This window comes from Lactuca virosa, chromosome 1 (genome assembly GCF_052849685.1).
Source record: "Lactuca virosa cultivar CGN04683 chromosome 1, Lactuca_virosa_CGN04683_v6, whole genome shotgun sequence".
Lineage (NCBI taxonomy): Eukaryota > Viridiplantae > Streptophyta > Magnoliopsida > Asterales > Asteraceae > Lactuca > Lactuca virosa.
The window spans coordinates 3,367,546-3,386,015 of record NC_136426.1 but is presented as its reverse complement, the minus strand read 5'-3'; the positions used below and the strand labels follow the sequence as shown (position 1 = coordinate 3,386,015).

General features: G+C 33.3%; 2 protein-coding genes across 3 annotated transcripts; both read right to left on the bottom strand.

Moving 5' to 3' along the window:
• Positions 1 to 504: 504 nt before the first annotated feature.
• Positions 505 to 1,311, bottom strand: LOC145169394 (uncharacterized). The gene has a single exon (XM_079087960.1). The coding sequence runs from the start codon at positions 1,309 to 1,311 to the stop codon at positions 505 to 507; it is 807 nt and encodes a 268-aa protein (XP_078944086.1).
• A 503-nt stretch (positions 1,312 to 1,814) lies between these two features.
• On the bottom strand, positions 1,815 to 9,650 carry LOC145131780 (uncharacterized). Of its 2 annotated transcripts, none has more exons than XM_079066436.1 (15): positions 9,463 to 9,650; positions 9,258 to 9,379; positions 8,775 to 8,834; positions 8,561 to 8,680; positions 8,314 to 8,433; positions 7,129 to 7,270; positions 4,763 to 4,933; positions 4,529 to 4,684; positions 4,262 to 4,368; positions 4,092 to 4,182; positions 3,851 to 3,992; positions 3,258 to 3,438; positions 3,017 to 3,133; positions 2,524 to 2,650; positions 1,815 to 2,163 (listed from the first exon to the last, which is right to left on the bottom strand). In XM_079066436.1, exons 1-15 carry the CDS (start codon positions 9,502 to 9,504, stop codon positions 1,921 to 1,923), a joined length of 1,941 nt encoding a protein of 646 aa, XP_078922562.1. In that variant the 5' UTR covers positions 9,505 to 9,650; the 3' UTR covers positions 1,815 to 1,920. The 2 variants fall into 2 exon arrangements, with proteins under 2 accessions (XP_078922562.1, XP_078922565.1); XM_079066439.1 differs by having other exon boundaries at positions 3,282 to 3,438.
• Between the last annotated feature and the right edge of the window lie 8,820 nt (positions 9,651 to 18,470).

Here is an 18,470-nt window from a genome sequence, read left to right as displayed (position 1 = left end):
ATCCTTCACATAAAACCCAAACGGATCAAATTCAACCGTTACACAATTATCTGTAGTAAACTTGCGAACCGAAATAAGATTCTTAATAATTTCGGGAGCATGAAGAACATTTTTTAAGGATAAAGGGGGATTAGGAGTAGGTAATGAAGTGTGACCATAACCACGAATTGGAATAGTATGACCATTTCCTACAACAATTCCATTATGATGATTGCTCAAATTAAAATAGGACGAGAAGTTATCGTTGGAAGAGGTCATGTGAGACGTAGCACCGGTGTCCATGAACCAAGTCGGATAAGGTGGATTAATAGACATTGTGTGCATAGCTGCTTCAATATCCGTTGGAGCATACGATGTAGTTTGGTCATTTGGTGAAGTCACAAAGGCTTGTTGATGCTGTGGACGAGGTCCAAGAAGCCCATTTTGTTGATGTCTGTTAGGTGGTAATCCACGGGCCCATCCTTGTGTTGGATATTGGCAAGGTGGAGATGCCTATTGAGGAAATCATCCCCACGGATGATACCCCCAAGGAGCGAACCCCTGTTGTTGCTGCTGTGGACTTCGACGGCTCCCACTACCGCCATCTTGACTTCCACCGTGATCTCCGCCGGACACACGACCACCACCACTTCCAGGTTTCTTTCCAGATCTGCGATTTCCAAGTTGCTTCCCTTTGTTTTGTGTGTAATCTGAGTTCGATTTGGGCATGAGTGGTTCGTCAGATTGTGAAGATGCTACCATGGCGGATTCAGACCCCATAGCCGCCTCTTTAGCAAGACCAGCCTCCTCTAGGGTTAGCATAGAGCGTGCCTGATAGAAGGGGGCAAGTAGATCGCTTTGTCTGATCAGTGTTCTGACACCCCTGTATGCCTTGGTGAGACCCGAAACCAATTGAATTACAAGTCGACTTTCCGACACCGGTGCGCCCACGTTCTTCAGTTGATCAGCAAGCGACTTCAGACGTTGGCAGTAAGACGAAACATTAGGAAAGTTCTCCATTTTTGTGTTGGAGAACTCGGCTTCAAGAGTTACCACACGAGAATTCTTGTTATCTTGGAATATGTCTCGTAGCCTATCCCAAGCTTCCATGGCAGTAGCATCTGGTTCAATTATGGTATGCAATAGGTCATTAGAGATTGTAGCATAAATCCATGACAGAACCGTTGCATCAAGAGTCGACCATAATTCCTTTTCTTCTGCAGTAGTCGGGACCTTCGGATTGGGAGGAGGAATAATATGATGAAGGACCTTATGAGAACGTGCAGTAATTTTGAAGAGCTCTGCCCATGTCGAGTATTGAACATTCTCCATTTCAAGAATGATCGAGATATGGTTGCGGATGTTAGACACCGCGAGAGCAGGATGAAAGGAACTTTTGTTATCAGACATGGAGTTGTGAAGGAGAAGACAGAGAAAAAGAAGAAAAAAAGAGGACGCCTAGGGCACTTGCGGAAGAAGTTAAATGGAGATTACCCTAGTAGCTCTGATACCATAAAAAACTATTTTCCTCAAAAACTTTCATTCACATTCACGTCAATATATATACACAATACAAAGGCATATCTTTTGCCTAACATAATGGGGTCAAACCTTATTTTAAGGAACTAACTATTGATTAAGCTATTTTACATAATAACATATACAACATATATTTAACAATCCCGACGAGATTACTGTTTTAGCATGGAGATTGAATATACTACGAGTTTTAATAACAAAAAAAAATGATTTTTATGGTGTTTTTATAGATGTAAGTGACATTATACACATTTGTAACACTATTATATTCTAATCACATTTGAAAATTATGAACATTTAGGAAATTTAATAACCATATAACTAGTTTGTTCTTGTATATACAAGTTTAAAGCATATGCGACCATATAATTACATTAATTGCATACATGACTAAAAACAAACTTAGGAGCTAGGTGGTCCTTCTAAACGAATGTAATCATACATAACTCCATAAAACGGGTTTCCTGCATTTTCTTGTGTCAAATAAATCGCATTCTCTATGGTAGTGTTCAAGTTTGTTCCTGGTATGTCTATGTTGAACAACCAATACAACCCATGTATTCCATGCCTTGCAATTGAATTGTCTCCTCCAATTATTCCAGTAGAAAACAATGGCAAATCCTTGTTTGGATCGTTAAGACGAACCTGAAATTCAAAATCCGGTCACAAACACACACACATTGAAATTACACATCTTTGATTGAACTAATTTATATGCAATAGAAAATCAATAATTTAATGGGTATTTCATATGAAAAACAGATGTTACTAGATTGACTCAATAAAGTTTAAAACTATAATGAAAATTATTATCACTAAAAATATTGAAATCTAAATATATTGATTTTTATATACTCATTTTGTTAATGTGACCTATTAAATGTAAAAGTAGACCAAGCAATTTTCCAATCAATGCAAAACTATAGTACATCTGTTATGAATTATAATTTGGTGTTACTTCTTAGTCATTAGCAATGTATAATTGTTTTCATACTAATAACATACCTGCAGATCAGAAACGTTTGCAGATGCTAGAGCCAATCTTAGTTTGTAAATTCCATTCGTGTTCACTTCGTTAAGCGTGAATTTGATCGTCCATGTCGTTTTTTCATATGTATTTTCCTCTTTTTTCCTATAAACCAATATAAGACAGAAAAATTTAACTTCAAAGCTACGTATTCAAACTTATTTATAAAAAGGTTAATTGGTCGTATTATTTATTTTCCACTCCAACAAGTCAAATGAGTAAATTATTAAAAAAAACTAAACTAAAAACATGGTAAATGGGTTAAGGAATTCAATCGGGATTCGGGAAGTCCTTCAAAATGTATTTAAATGCTTAAAACCTCCTAAATCGTTTTTTATGCATTTTCATCTTTTATAAATATAACTGATACATTACTCACTTATAAAGGGAAAAAATATTGGTACATCAAACACATTATGAACGGTATTTCAATTATACAACTATCCATGCCCAGAAAGAGATGGATTATACCTGGTTACATGTGCAAAAAACCAGTCTTTGTTGTAATCGCTTTCACCGATCGTGAAAACCAAATCGTGATCCGGGTATAGAATTGAATATCTTTCCCATAATCCGTATTGTCTAAATCTGCTTAAATAGTATATATATATATATATATATATATATATATATATATATATATATATATATATATATATATATATATATATCGATTTTATTAATTAATTTGTAATTAAATTGCCATGCATACATGAAGATTGTAAATATGGTTGACCTGTTGAGATTGTTGGCGAGAAACTGGTTGGTATATATAATGTCAGGATCAGGAATGTAAAATTCAGCTGCAGAGCGGTCAGGTACACCAATCTCCCATAAAGTTGGACCGTCTCTCGGCGGTTCAAAAACAAGATTGCCAACATCAATGTCACAACCTGTGCACGATTAATATAATAATAATTTATGTTTTTGAAGGAGGTTTCGACTCATTTATGAAAAATGATCGATTATAGCTATTTATTACTATCGGATCAAATTAATGAAATGAATATTAAGCTATGAAATAAAACAGTTTGGATATTTAAAAGTAAATAATTATTAGAATTTTGCTAGACAAATTTATTTATTTGATATATACTAAAACGACAATTTGTATAATAATATTTTTTTAGAACGGCTGCACATCCACCCACTATATTAATCCTAATATATATCTTTCGTATCGAATGAGACTTAATCCTTAGTATATTTATAATTTAAAAGTAGCAAAAATGGACTCATTTTGATTTGTATGAAAAATAATGTCTTTTAACTCGTTAACAATCCACTTTCAAATTTCATCCACACCTGGTGTAATGGTGATGGTGGTATCGTTTATATAGTCACCAATGAATCCGTGGACCCACGCATATATATTATATGTGCCAGCCAAAATGTCTTCAATCAAAAAATGACCTTCCTTGTTTGTTTTGCTCCAAAACTGATATCCCTATATAAAAATAAACATAATTGGTTTTTCGATTGCTAATTTAAGATAAAATATTGCATGCGACTAAGCTTTAATCTCCATATCCTATTTTAAACTCACCTTGTTTTCGAATTGCCATGATCCAGGGTCTCCTGGAGGAGCTAGCCCGATGTAAGCATCAACTGCGGGCTTTTGTTCATTGCTAATGAATCTAAGTAGGTGTATAAATTGGTCTTCATGCCTCTTATGTTTTGATTTTTCTTGTAGATACAAAGGAAAGAAGATTATACCTGTCATATACCATTAATTTGCCACTTATCATGCCTCGTTCCTCAGTTTGATGGAAATCTTCCGAAGCTGGAAAACGGTAAGGCCATTTTCCTACTTCATCCAACATCTGAAAATTATGAATTATAAAGTGATAATGATCGTTTGTTTTGGAAATAAAATGTTGTTTTTGTATGACCAAGATCCAAGATGGTTGAAAGCAAGAAAATTAAGAAATGAACGTGTACACACCCACACACACTAAAAGAGCTTCTAAATTAATAATATACCTGATTCTTGGCATCTTCCCAGAGCGTAATAGGGTCCTCACTCGTAGAGGTAGAGTTGAGATACATAAAAACCGGACCAAAAACTTTCTTCCATGCTTCCCCTTCGTCAAATTTGATTACTAAATCATTTCCACCATAATGAGCGCTAACAAACATCTGAATTCGTGAAAATACGCTCGTTAGGCTAAACTTTTTGAATATGTTGTTGGTACCAAAAAGTTTAACTATTCCTACCGCTAAATTTATCGGGCCAACGTGCGAAGTAAGCTCCTGCTTGGAAGGCCCGCCGGTACGAAACTCATTACTTGGCGAAATTTGCCAAAACCCTACAGATGGATCTATGGATATCCATCCATGAACCTTTAGATCACTGGTTTCACATGAATATTGATATTTATCATCTACCTACACCCACAAAATCATAAGAACGTAAATTTACAAAGAATAGAAGCAAATAATACGGGAAAATGAAGGTGGCTCTTCTCTTTCTCATGTTTGTATGCATTTCCTTGTATGATCTTATGTCCGAAAAGAATCATAATTTCTTATTTGTGATTCAAATTTTCTATGTTTCTTATTGTTTCTTTGTGCATCAATTTTAAATTTTATTCACTTGCATGCTTTGTTATGTTGAAGAGAATGATCATAATTATGCAATAAAAATGTACTTTTTAGATATTACTTGCATGTTTTGTATGCTACAGTTATATAACATTTTTCTCGTTGTTTTAATGATTGTTTAGATATTTTTTTTAATAGTCGGTAACATCAATTACATATATTTTTTTAATCGTCCATGATTGAGTGTTATTGCATATGTAAGTTATTTTTTGATTGTTCAGTTACTCTATTTTTCATCATCCCTATTCTTGTTAGTTATTTTTTGATCGTTCAAACAACTATTGTTTTGATTGTCTTTGTTCTGTGTGCAGAATCAATGTTTTCCCAAAAAGAATGTAAGGCTCAAAGCTAACCCGAAAATTTTCTCTAGGATTCATGAGGAATTGGTAATGTCCTAGCTTTGTTAGTGATGTGTGTTTATCATCTCGTTCCATGCAATTATATTTTCTTCTTGATGTTTTGTTATTATGAATATAGATGAATAAGAACCCAAATATGGAACAACCTAACTAAACTCAAACATTTGAGCGCATACGTAAAAGGGTAATCAAAAAATATATGTTGTGAAAGATATGATGACATGACAAAGAAAAATGTAATACAATTCAAGTTAATTATATCAAGTTATTAATTATGTTATTACTTAATTGTAATTTTGGTAAAATTTCCATTTTGAATAAATTGAACAAAGAAATTAAGATCTACCAATCCTTATAATACAAGAGTGCTCTAGTTTATACTTTTGTGGTTTGATGGGCAAAGAGTATGACACACATTGTAGAATCTATGGAAGTGTTTTTTCCTATCATTCATGTGAAGTGTTTAAAATGAAAATAAATCAATGGTTTTTCATTTTCTGTCATTGTTGTGAAGTGTGTATCTGTATTTCATAAAAATACTAAACATATTTTTCTATAACATTAAAATATGTCTAAATATCTTTTTGGTGCACGGAAAGATGCAAGTGGATTTTTGCAACGATATCGTGTGAAAGAAAGTACTAGTATTTAAGGATTTATGTATTTTCTATTATTGTAGTCGATAGTTTTTACGTTTTTTATAAATCTAATGTTTGTTATTTTAACATGGGGCGTGTAAAAAATACAATTTACAATTACTTTTTTTTTATTATATGCAGAATTTCTTTGTCTCATATTAACTTCTTATAATAGATACAAGTACTTAAATTATTGTTCTTTATATTGTATAAAACTTTAATGTTATTTTGCAACATATTTTTTATCGGCAAAATCAACTTTAATAGTGATAAACTAAAATCAACTTTAATAGTGATAAACTGTTATATTAAATAATGACTAGTGTTGCATTTATGCATGGAAGTGTTCCACTTGATGTGCATAAAATGTTGCCATAAGTTTATAGTAAAATCAAAGAAGGGTTGTACTTATAGTAAAAAGTGGTGCATTTGGTTTAATATATGTTACATTTACAAGTGTTGTGATTATTAAAAATGTAGCACTTTAAATGTTGCATATTCTAAAAGAAGTGTTGTATTAGGCCTAAAGAGACATTGTCTAATACAACACATAGTAAAATGTTATATCATGCAAAATGTAACACTTTTAAAGTCTACTGCAACATTTTACGGGTGTTGCATTAGCTTCATTTTGTTGTAGTGGAACATAGAGAATTTGACAGATTAAAGATCCAATCTTGAACTAATAGATGTATCCTATAGACAGATCCTTGACATGAGTTTTTTCTTAGGATACTACTAATCACAAGCCTCTTTATGTACATATTTCGTGTTTTATAGTCTCTAAATCAAGTATGCCTTCTACTTTGTATTGAATTATGTCGAGCTAATTCAATAAAATTACAATAGTTTGTTTATATTTTTATTTTTAGAATTCATGGTTGTTTACTTATATCATAATATAAGACTCCCGAAGGCATGTCTCCATCGATAGGTTGTATATTAACTAATCATGATGATGGAAAAACCTTTAATTGCATACCTCTCCTTTGAACTCGGGCTCTAAGGGATCAACAAGAAGAACTGCCTCTGGATAAGCCAATGATTTACCTCTATTCGGTGACCGATCATCAGGCAAAGGCATATATCGATGTCTGTCATCAGACATCGCCATGTAGTGAAACCTATGAAAGTCATAACACAATAAGAAACTATAATTTGTTATGTAGATAGACTTTCATCCAACATAAATCGATCCTACTTTATAAACATCTTTGATATTCAAAAAACAATGTCAGCCATAGATTTCATTATCTTTTAGTATTTATTTGCACATCCATATAAACATATATATTGAGTATGGTATAACATGTTATTTTTTCTTTTTTCCAAAAAAAGATCTTCAAGACTCTCCCACATGTGATGGGTGATAACTCTTATCGTGATAACTCTTATCTTTAGAACCCTTTGCAGGAGAGATTTGTTTGTTGATTGTGTCATGTATCCAAAGTTTCACCAACGAGTTGAGTTTTTGCCACTTGGGACCAGAAGTGGCTTCTTCAAGATGGTGATTCACACCAAAACACATGCAATATTCTTCAAAGAGCTCTTGTCACTCATCGTAATTTAACTCATCGAGATCAAGTATAAGGGGCACATATGATCAAATTGTTGACCGGATCGGTGACCATGGTGGCGATCTAGAGTTAGGATCGGTTGTAGGATAAGAAGATGAGAATATTTGATTAGAGGGATTCTAAAAGATTTGATTGAATGGCTTTGATATACATGTCCCACAATATATACACACAAAATACAATACATGGGCTAACATATAAGAATTGGGCCGAACGTTAAGTTATCTACTAATTTTAATTTAGTGTTTAATTGATTATTATCTTAATTTTAGACCGTTGTTTTATTTCATTTTTATATTTATAGACATTTTATTTTGTTTTTGTAGTTTATGTTGTAATAGAAAAATGTATAAAATAAAAATCAATATATTGTTGAATGTAAGTAAACGTGTTGAAAAAGAGAATTTACATTGGGTCATTTTTTTAAGTATGAAAAAACGGTTGATGATTATGTGGGTCCATCAACGCATTTTGCAAACTAGTATTTTAAAAGTAACCATTTTACAAATGCTTTTCAAAACAAAACCCAATTTTGAAGAAAAAAACAAAAAAAAAAAATTATCGGATAACATAGAAAGAAAGGTGTTTACTTGTCTTTCCTGAGCTTGAACACTATCCTGGTTTCCGGAAGATTGAAACCAGGCCATCCCTCTAAATGTTCGTAAATTCCATACGAGTAGAAACCCGAAGAACCGCGAAGCAACACAAACCTATTGAATTTTCATCGTCATAATCTGATTATCATTACACACACACACACACACACACACACACACACACACACACATATATATATATATATATATATATATATATATATATATATATATATATCACCTTTTGTCTATCTTCAACGGGACGTGCTTGCCCTCTTGGGAGGAATCCCATGTCCTTGAAAAGGAGAGCTCTACTTGATCGTCTGTATCGACTATAACCTCACAACTTGTTCCAATGATCCTGTTTTATGGCAATCATTACGTATTAAAGGTTGAAACTTTTCGAACGAACATAAAAAGAAAATTTTGCATGAGATGGCGATCGAGAGAGATACCTTTCAAAAGTGCCTGTCGTTCCGGGACTTCTAGGTGGACTCCAAACGAGATCCCAATAACTATTCACATGTCGTGACAAAAAAAGAGGTTAAGACTTAAGAGGTTGTAAACCTATTAGTAGCGATCCAGCCATATTCATAAGTGGGGTGCATGAGTAAGGCGACTATAATCTTCGTGGGGTCAATTAATTAAAAATAAAAAATAGTTACAGATTATCTATATGAATTTTAGGGTAAGTATCAGCCAACAAGAAGGATTAGAGACGCATTTAACGACTCTTGTTGGCTTTCCAAATTTGTGTTAACAAATAAAAGAGTGGAGGATTTGTAACAGAACTTTGTCACTGGCAACGTGGTCATAAAACATTGCAAAAAAAGTATTTAGACCAAAACCATATATGGCTACCATAGGTCGGTTTCCCACTACCCTGGCTTGTTATAGTGAAAGCAATCATAATAAATAACCAACACTAACTAGCTTACCCTCTATCAGATTCATCGTTGTGGGCTTCAAGCAAATTGTCGATGTTGTTGTACTTTATCCCAGTAACATATCCACCAGGATTCGTTAGTGTGAGTTGAACAATGCCGTTATCCATAATCACCTACATACATACATTAATTATACCCATAAAAATAACTTGAATATGCGTTCAAACAAACTAGTGACAATCGAAGATACACGTACATGGTGCTTTCGGAAATGCAACTTCACTCCCACCATCGCCATTAGACCCTTTCAATTCTAAACACTGTCCTCTATTCACTTCCTTTATAGAACTAAATATCAACTATTTTTTTAACTATAAATAAAACAAATGATCGAACCCAAAAGATGACGATTTCGGAAACTAAGAGAATGTGTCGTAGGTTATGTTATTTTTATAATTAATTAAAATAAAGAATACACGGCAAATTTAGTTGATATATTTATGGTGTTTTGGAGTTGGTAAAGACGATAAGATATTAGGTGGATGTGTTTAGGGGTTTGCTTTAAGTTTTGAGAAAGGTGCTTTTAAATTCTCTTTACTTTTACTTTAAGTGAATTACAAAATCGTTCATCTGGTTATTTAAAAATTAAGGATTTAGTTTTCATCTTAAACTTTTAACACGTTTGGTCCTTGAAAACAATTTTTGCAACATTTGCAATACACGTCGCAGTTCCCTTGTTGGCGTTATGTGATAGGCCGTATATTCCCATGAATGTGATAGGCCGTATTTTCCCATAAATGTGAGAGGCCGTATATACAAGAGCAATATGCAATACAAGATGGGCCTAAAACATATGCATATTAATAACTTTTATAAATTTTATAAAAAATCATCAACTGAATTATTGCTTAAGATATCATATATTTGTCTCATATTTATTTGAGATCCATACAACCTTTTAATTTTCAATCGATTAATAAAAACTACTCAATTCAATCAATTAATAAAAACTACTCAATAGTCTTTACAGACCGATCTCAGATGGTGGACAATAGGAGCGACCGTCTAGGACTCATAGTTTAAATGGGCCTAAATGTTTTATGGAAAATGTTATATATAGAAGATAGTATACATAGTTTTCTTTCAATTATTGAGTTATTATAAAATCTTTGATGAAATTTGTGTATTTTAAGTGCCCATTTTTCCCTTTCGTCCTGGACCTACAATTTGTTTGGAACGGCCCTGAGTCCTTCACTTATATATTATAATTACGAATGAATTTTTTATGTTTGTAAAATTAATATCACTTATTTAACTTCATACTGATAATAAATTATCAATAATATATGGTAGATTATTTGAATTATGAATATAACATATATTTTGTTTTTTAAATTTAATATGATATTAAATAGAATTTTTATGTTAAATACAATGGTATTAGATTTCATATTTGAATCAAAATTACAAATAAACTTAAAAAACAGTCAAAGATTTATTTTAAACAGTCAAAATGTTTAAATGTGTTAAATGGAAACCTAAATGGAATTGTAAAATTAACTAAAATAATATCCAAAAACTATTTTTTGTAGTAATAGAATATTTTTCAAAGTGATTTTGTAAATTAATTAACAACAATAGTTAAAAAAAAAGTAATATAAAACTATATATATATATATATATATATATATATATATATATATATATATATATATACCTATCATTAAACTTAATACTATATAGATTATTTGAATTTGTAACATCTTGTTTCGAGAAGTATCTTATTTCGGGATTATGGGCATTAAATGGATCAAGTATAGGCATTTGGATTTCAAAAGAGTGAAGTTTAGACCCTACTGGATGTGGATAATATAGGGTAGGTGATCCAAGCTCTTGGTTCGTGTTTTGAAGTCAAAAGGTTAAATGGTAAAAGTGATGCTTCACACTTCTTTCGTGATCGAAGGATTTTAGTTTGGTATGTTTTAAGTCAAAAGAGATTAGATAGGATATTAGGGTTCTTCTATGCATTTATGTGCATATAAAGAACACCGAAAACAGAGTCGAAACGAAGAAGTTATAGTTGTTTGAAGTTGAAGTGGAACTTGTAGATTTTTGAATTACAGTGGGCGTACACTAGGAGTACATTGGCCATAATTCATTAAAAGGATCGTGGACACCTTTGAGTAAGCTGGGCGTACTCATGCAAACTCTAAACCCTAAATTTTAGGGTTGAGCCCCTATTTAAGGACCTTAAGTCCCTTGAGGCCTCCCTCATCACCAGCCCCACTATCCCACAACTCCATTTTAAAACCCTAGCCACCTTGTGAGGTTCTTAAGCTGTTAGAGTGATACTTTATATGTTTTGGGGCATATTGAAGAAGAAGGAGTTCATTGGAGATGTGTTGGGGAGCTTGGAGCTTGTAGATCCCGACTTGGTTTTTCATCTAACATCTTCTAGAGGTATAAAGATCTAAAATACATGTCTTTTTAGCTTAGATCTGGATTTAGGTTATGTTTTGGCATGTTTTGGCCCCATGTTTGGTTTTTGTGAGTAAAAGCTACTCTAGAACTTGTGACGGTCCTTTCTCAGTATTCTAGAGGTTGTTGCACCATAAAAATGGGAACTTGGACATTCCTATACTTCTATGCATGAAGACTTAGGTTTTGGAGAGAATTTTAGATCTAGGGTTTGATGTCATGCTTTATTAATCCGTGCAAAAGCTTAAAGTTGTTGCCTTTATCAGTTAAGAGCTTCCCAAGATTAAGATCTATTAGTTGGACATTTAGTGTTAACGAATTAAGAGCTTAAAAGTAAGTTTGGGCATCAGGGGGAGTACGTTGGGCGTGACCCCTGAGTACGCAGGGCGTAACAGGTGTTGCCCCGTTTCCTTCTCGATGGTATCTCAGTACGTTGGGCGTAACAAGAGATTACGCAGGGAGTACTACAAGAAGCCCATTAGGTCCCTTTTGGGCCTTGGGCCAAGTTTAGTTGGGTCCAGTATGGGAAGGATAAAATGGTCTTTTACCCTTAGTATGAGAGAATATAAAATGGACATTGAGTATGGGTTATTACCCAAATTATTAATTATGGTTGGTTTGGATATGTTCTGTGTAAGGAGCCTTTGTAGCAGTAATGCGTGTGTGATTTGGTTATCTTCAGATTGAGATGAGTCTCCTTACTGTACGCGTGGGTCGACGGCACCAATGCCTGCCCACTAGAATGTGTTATGTAGGATACTAGCTGTCTTTGTGACTCTCGCATTGTATGTTGGGTTAGGCCCATTGACATGCAGGTAGGGTTGGGACCATTTGCATGAGCGGGTTAGGCTCATTGTATGTTGGGGTAGGCCTATTTGTATGTTGGGTTGTGCCCATTTATTTGGAAGGATTAGGCCCATTATCATGGGTTGGGCCCAATGTGCGAGCTAGGCCCAATGATATGTATGGTATGTCGTATTTTAGGGAAACTCATTAACTCACTAAGATTTGTGCTTACTATTATGTATTTATGGTTTTAGGTACTTCCGGTTGTAAGGGAAGGGCCCGACATGACTGCACAACATCCCCCAACGTTTTCTGCATTGACTATTTATGACTTTTACTCTGATGTTTAAACGATATAATCACTTTGGTTGGTTTTGGAAAAAAAATCTTTTTTATTGTTTATGGTTTTAAAAATGAAATTTTTACTATAACTTTTGGGATGTTACAGAATTATTAATATAATATACTTTATTTTTTAATTTAAATATGACGTTAAATCTAATGTTTATGTTAAATACAATGGTATTAGATTTAATATCTAAATCAAAATTTCAAATAAACTTAAAAAATATCAAACATTATTTTTAAATAGTTAAAATGTTTAAACATGTTAAATGGAAACCTAAATAGAGTTGTAAAATTAACTAAAATAATATCCATAAACTATTTTTGTAGTAATAGAATATTTTTCAAAGTGATTTGTAAATTACTTAACAACAATAGTTAAAAAAAAAGAGTAATATAAAACTATTTATATCTATACCTATCATCAAACTAAAAAGATGGTCACATAAGTAAAATTTTAAACAAATCGATCATAACAATTACTAAAAAATAACATTAAATCGAGAATAATATTCAATTTTATTTATGCACAAACAGCGGGAACAGTCTATTGACTAATATGATTAAAAATAGTTCAGATTCTATATAAACTTAGTGTAAAAAAATTTATGTCACTAAAAAAACCGTTTTAAACAACTTATATATATTTTCAATATGTAACATGTTACATCTCGAATTCCATGTAATTACACTTTTGACCCTTATTATGAAAATTGTTTGCAAAATGGTCCCATGAGGCACTTATATAAAACGCATGAGTTGATGGCGTACGTTTGGTACGTTGCGTGGCTGAAGGTCAAACCCTAATTTTTAGGGTTTGGACCCTATTTAAACATCCTTAAATCTTAAGACCTTCTTCATTCACCAGCCTCCATCCTCATTTTCGTACCTAGCAAACCCTAATCCATTTTGTGAGCATCCATGAGTCATTAGTGTGTATTTTGGTATTCTTAGAGGAAGGGGGAGGAAAGGAGAACATCTTGGAAGCTTGAAGCAACCTTGGATCTGGAAGTTTTGCACCCTTCTCCATCTCCAAAAGGTATAAGGCTTATTCCTTGATGCTTATTTTGTTAGATCTAGCTTGTATGATACTAATATGTGCTTTTGTCCCCAAACTATGGTGTTCTTGAGTATGACATGCTCTAGACCAAATGGGTTGTCCTTTTGGACGTTTTGCAGTGTCTGGAGTCATAAAAGTGTAACATTGGTCCTTTATACCATTCCATGCAAATGCTAGAGAGCTTAAGACCTTAAGACAAGTTAGGGTTTTGGTGTTGGGCATTTTCTAGACATGTAAACTCATAAAGATGGAAACCTTATGGTTTGGAATGATATTTGGGGGCTAGATCTGCATTTGAACGAAAGGACTTAAAGAAATAAGCACTTAATAGAAAAGTCGCCATTTGGCCAAGTATGTTAGGCATACTTCTGAGTACGCCGCACGTACTCTCTTGGGAGCCTGACTTGGATCATGAGTATGCTAAGCTTACATGTTGAGTATGCTGGCTGTACTCAGCCTCAGTCAACTCGGTTGACTTTTTGACCTTTGACCTTTACCAGATTTTGACCAAGTATGACGTAGGAGTATTTTGGGTATTTTTAGTTGTGGTTGATTTCGGTCACTATTCAATGTATATGTGACCGGTAGAGCTGATTTTCGGAGTAGTGTCATGTTCAGTTGTCTTTTCAGACCGAGAGGTGAGCTTTCCTCACTGTACTTGTGGGTCGAAGGCAATAATGCCAGCCCATTAGACTATGTATTTGGTATATAGGATGTTGTTAAGCAGTAGTGATTTGTTAGATCTGTATCCTGGTATTTAGGACGTTGTTATGTGGTAGTGATTTGTAGATATGCTTGTTTGTCGGTTGAGTGGTTATATGATTATCAATTTGTTGAATGCATGTTATATGTTATGTATATGTCGATGTGGTGTGGGTAGGTTAAGATTGTACTGCTTTGTGACGTCAGTCAGCAAACATGGGGCAATCCAACCGGGAGGTTATAGGCCAGGGCAATCCAACCGAGAGGTTTTGGGCCAGGGTAGTCCAACCAAGAGGTTGAGGACCTAATATGCAATACGTGTGGCAAGCCAACCAGGAGGGTGTGGGCCAGGGTAACCCAACTGGGAGGTTGTGGGCCAGGGTAATCCAACCGGGAGGTTGCGGACCCAGCATGCAATATATATATATATATATATATATATATATATATATATATATATATATATATATATATATATATATATATATATATATATACTCCCTCCGTCCCAAAATTATTGTGCACAGACAAAAACACACAAATTAAGAAACATTATTTACCACTAACTTTATTAAATGAAATGACAATTATATCGTTTTGTTGCATTTAATTTCATCCTTTTGTTGCATTTAACTTCATGGTAGGTTAACTAATAATGAAGGTTATTTTGGTAAAATGGATATTTATTTTTAGAAGTAGACTACTATTTTGGGACAAACAAAAAAAGAAACATGGACTATTAATATGGGATGGAGGAAGTATATATATATATATATATATATATATATATATATATATATATATATATATATATGTTTGGTTGTGTGTGGTACTTTGGGGGAACTCACTAAGCTTTGGCTTACAATTTCAGTTTATTGTTTCACGTACTTCAGACGATCGTAGGAAAGCAAAGGCGTGATCGTGCACATCCTCTTGATTTTATGATTTTGGATTTTCGGATACTCTGATTTTGACCGGTACTCTTGGAAACAATGTTTTGTAAACAATTAAGGTCTTTGGATTGTTTTGAAAAATTGATTATTTTACTCTGATTTTTGGGATGTTACATAACATCCAGTTTCCGATTGTGTTTTACACTCTTCATTTGGAGGTTTTATAGTGCATAAGAAAGTAGAAGGATGTGGAGAAGCAGGAAACCATTTATCGTATTTGCTGAAAAATCAAAGAATCCAGAATTAATCGTAAAAGACGCAAGGTGCCTCTTAATAAGTGTGGCGTGCCTCCGGTCAAGTGGGTTGAACGTATTTTAGGGTTTTAGAGCTATTTAAACATTATTAACCCCTTAGGGTTGGTTTATTCTCATCATACATCACCTTTTGAGAGAACTTTCAGAAACCCTAGCATTCTCCCTCTTGTTTTTGAGTATTTGAACCATTTAAGAGCTTATTTAATCATTTATGAGTGAAGCTTGAAGATCAAAAAGCTTTTCTTGTTGCAAAGAATGAATAACAAAGTGTAGATCCAACAAAGTTGCATCATTTATAGACCTTTATGAGTATAAAGTTTTGATCTTGTTCTTTAGTTCTCTAGATCTTTCTATATGTTGCATTTTACTCTTTTTGGTCCATTCTGGTTGTTATCTTTGAGCTGAGAGAACTCCAACACCTTTTAAGCACATTGGGATGCTCCTTGGACCTCATGGACTAGGTAAGTTAGGATCTTTTGCCTTCCCATTAATCCATGCAAGTTATTTTGGTCCTTTAGGTCATTTTTTGTGTATTAAAGTCTAGATCTAGCATGATTGGAATGTCTTAATGGATAAAGTTGGAAACTTTCTTGAGTATGAATTATGAAAATAGGTATTTATCTTTAATTAAAAACGAAAATTTTATTGTGAAAATTGGGATGTTACACAATATTTTATCAATATTTTTTTAACATGTGTAACACATATGCATTCACCTAGTTTAGTATAACACAACTAATCATAGTATTTCATCAAAGATCTCATCTCTCACCTATATAACTAATAATGTTGGAGCGTGGAGCATATTGTAGAGTTAATAATTTAGATTATGTCATGGATATGTTGGAGAATGATGATGGAAAGATTCAATTTAAAATGGATGTAACTTTTTCTCCATCATAATGTAACTTTTTTTCCATCAGGATTTTGCCCAAGTGTCGTCCTTAAAAACCTCTTTGTAGGCCCATAATATTAGTTTTCCTAATTTTGGCTCATTTCCAGATTTTAGTTTATTCTTTGTTAATGATAGAATATCTGATTTCTGTAATTTATGTTTTTTCCTTGTTTAATTCGAAGGTTAATTAATATGTAAACCTTTTATATTCATCTTAAAATTTAATAAAAAAAACCTCCCTTTGATTTTTTAAACATTACAAAGTGGTAAGAACTTTTCGGTTTTATTTATATTTTTAGAAAAAGAATGGCACCTCGTTTGCATCTTCGTCATCTATTATTGATGATTTTAGTATCGCCATGCATTTTATCTAATTTGAATTACTACAAATACAAAATGGGGATAAAAATTATATATGATGTAATACAAGTTAGTATGTGTGTATATAACACTTGTATATAAGGATAGTTTGATTTCGAATAGGATGAGAGGCAAGAGTCAAAGGGGTCGCGCCCCTTGTAGTGTCCAAAATAACAACGCCCCCTATGGGGTTTAGGGGCAAGCCCCAAAACCTCTACAAAATTTTAGACTTGGAATACAATGGGAAAATCTTTTCAAAATAATGGAAAGCTCAAGAAACAGGCCCATATTAGGACTGCACGAGTCAATTCAAGCTGCTTGGTAGTCCAAGTTGTCTACAATAACTAGATCCAGCTAGATAGCTTGAGCTATTTCGGTAGTTTTTTTCAGAAAACAGTTTTCAACTGCAGAATTCACAAATTTTGTTGTCCTTAACCATTTTGGAATATGGAGTATTTATACACTCATATTTTTCGTATTTTTAACACTCTTATAAAAATCATATATATTTTTTTGCGGAAATGAAATTTAGGTTTTTTGTGCCTAAAACTTAGAATGATCATCATGATTTATATCAATTGAATTTCTCTATAACTCAAATATTGTGGTGGTGAAATATCTACATGTTGGGTATTAGATTTTGCGTCATTGGGCTTATAATATTTAGTCCAATATGTACACGGTTTTGGGCCTGTCCAGCCGTCTCATTTATTAGGGTTTATGTATTTATAGTGCATGCATGCACCGTAGAACGTTTTTAACTTTGGAAATCTTTGTAAACCCTAATCACGCCTCTACAGTAGAAGTTCTTTGTCGAGCTCTTCTGAGGCAGTGAAGCTTTAATCATTAAGCACATTTTGATTCATTGTCGTGTTCTTCTTTGCTTTCTGTTTTGAATCTAATCGATCATTAAGGATTTTATCCTAACAATTGGTATCAGAGCAGGAGACTGTGTAATCTATACGTATCTCTTCTATTAAAAGAAGCTACTAAGGTTTCCGTTAATATTGGATCCTGTTTAGTCGTCATCTCTGTGTTCTTGACACTGTGATCTCAATATTACCATAAATTTTTACACATCTGATTCTTAAACAGGTTACAAAGATCTTGTTAAAATGTCGCACGATGATTCTCAGATCAATTCCATCAGCAACATTGGGTCAACAACAAGGATTCCCATTCTCTTTCCTAGTGACTATGAAGTCTGGGCACTTCACTTTGAAGATTATGTTCTAGGGTTAGAAGATAATGGTTATTTGATCTGGCAAGGTATTTGTTCACTCTGGAACAAGAAGGGAGATTAAAACTCAAACTGATCTCAATCGACTTCTTCTTGATGTCAAGGAAGTTCCTCAAGATGAGAGAGAAAAACTGCAGAGCAACATCAAAGCAATGAGAATCATCAGATTCGCATTGCAGGCTGATACATTT

Coding starts and splice junctions, on each gene's coding strand:
- LOC145169394 (XM_079087960.1), bottom strand. CDS start 1,311: ATGGAGAATGTTCAATACTCGACATGGGCAGAGCTCTTCAAAATTACT.
- LOC145131780 (XM_079066436.1), bottom strand. CDS start 9,504: ATGGCGATGGTGGGAGTGAAGTTGCATTTCCGAAAGCACCAT. Junction 8,835..9,257: donor AACGATGAATCTGATAGAGG/GTAAGCTAGTTA, acceptor ACATGTGAATAG/TTATTGGGATCTCGTTTGGA. Junction 7,271..8,313: donor TTCAAGCTCAGGAAAGACAA/GTAAACACCTTT, acceptor TGACTTTCATAG/GTTTCACTACATGGCGATGT.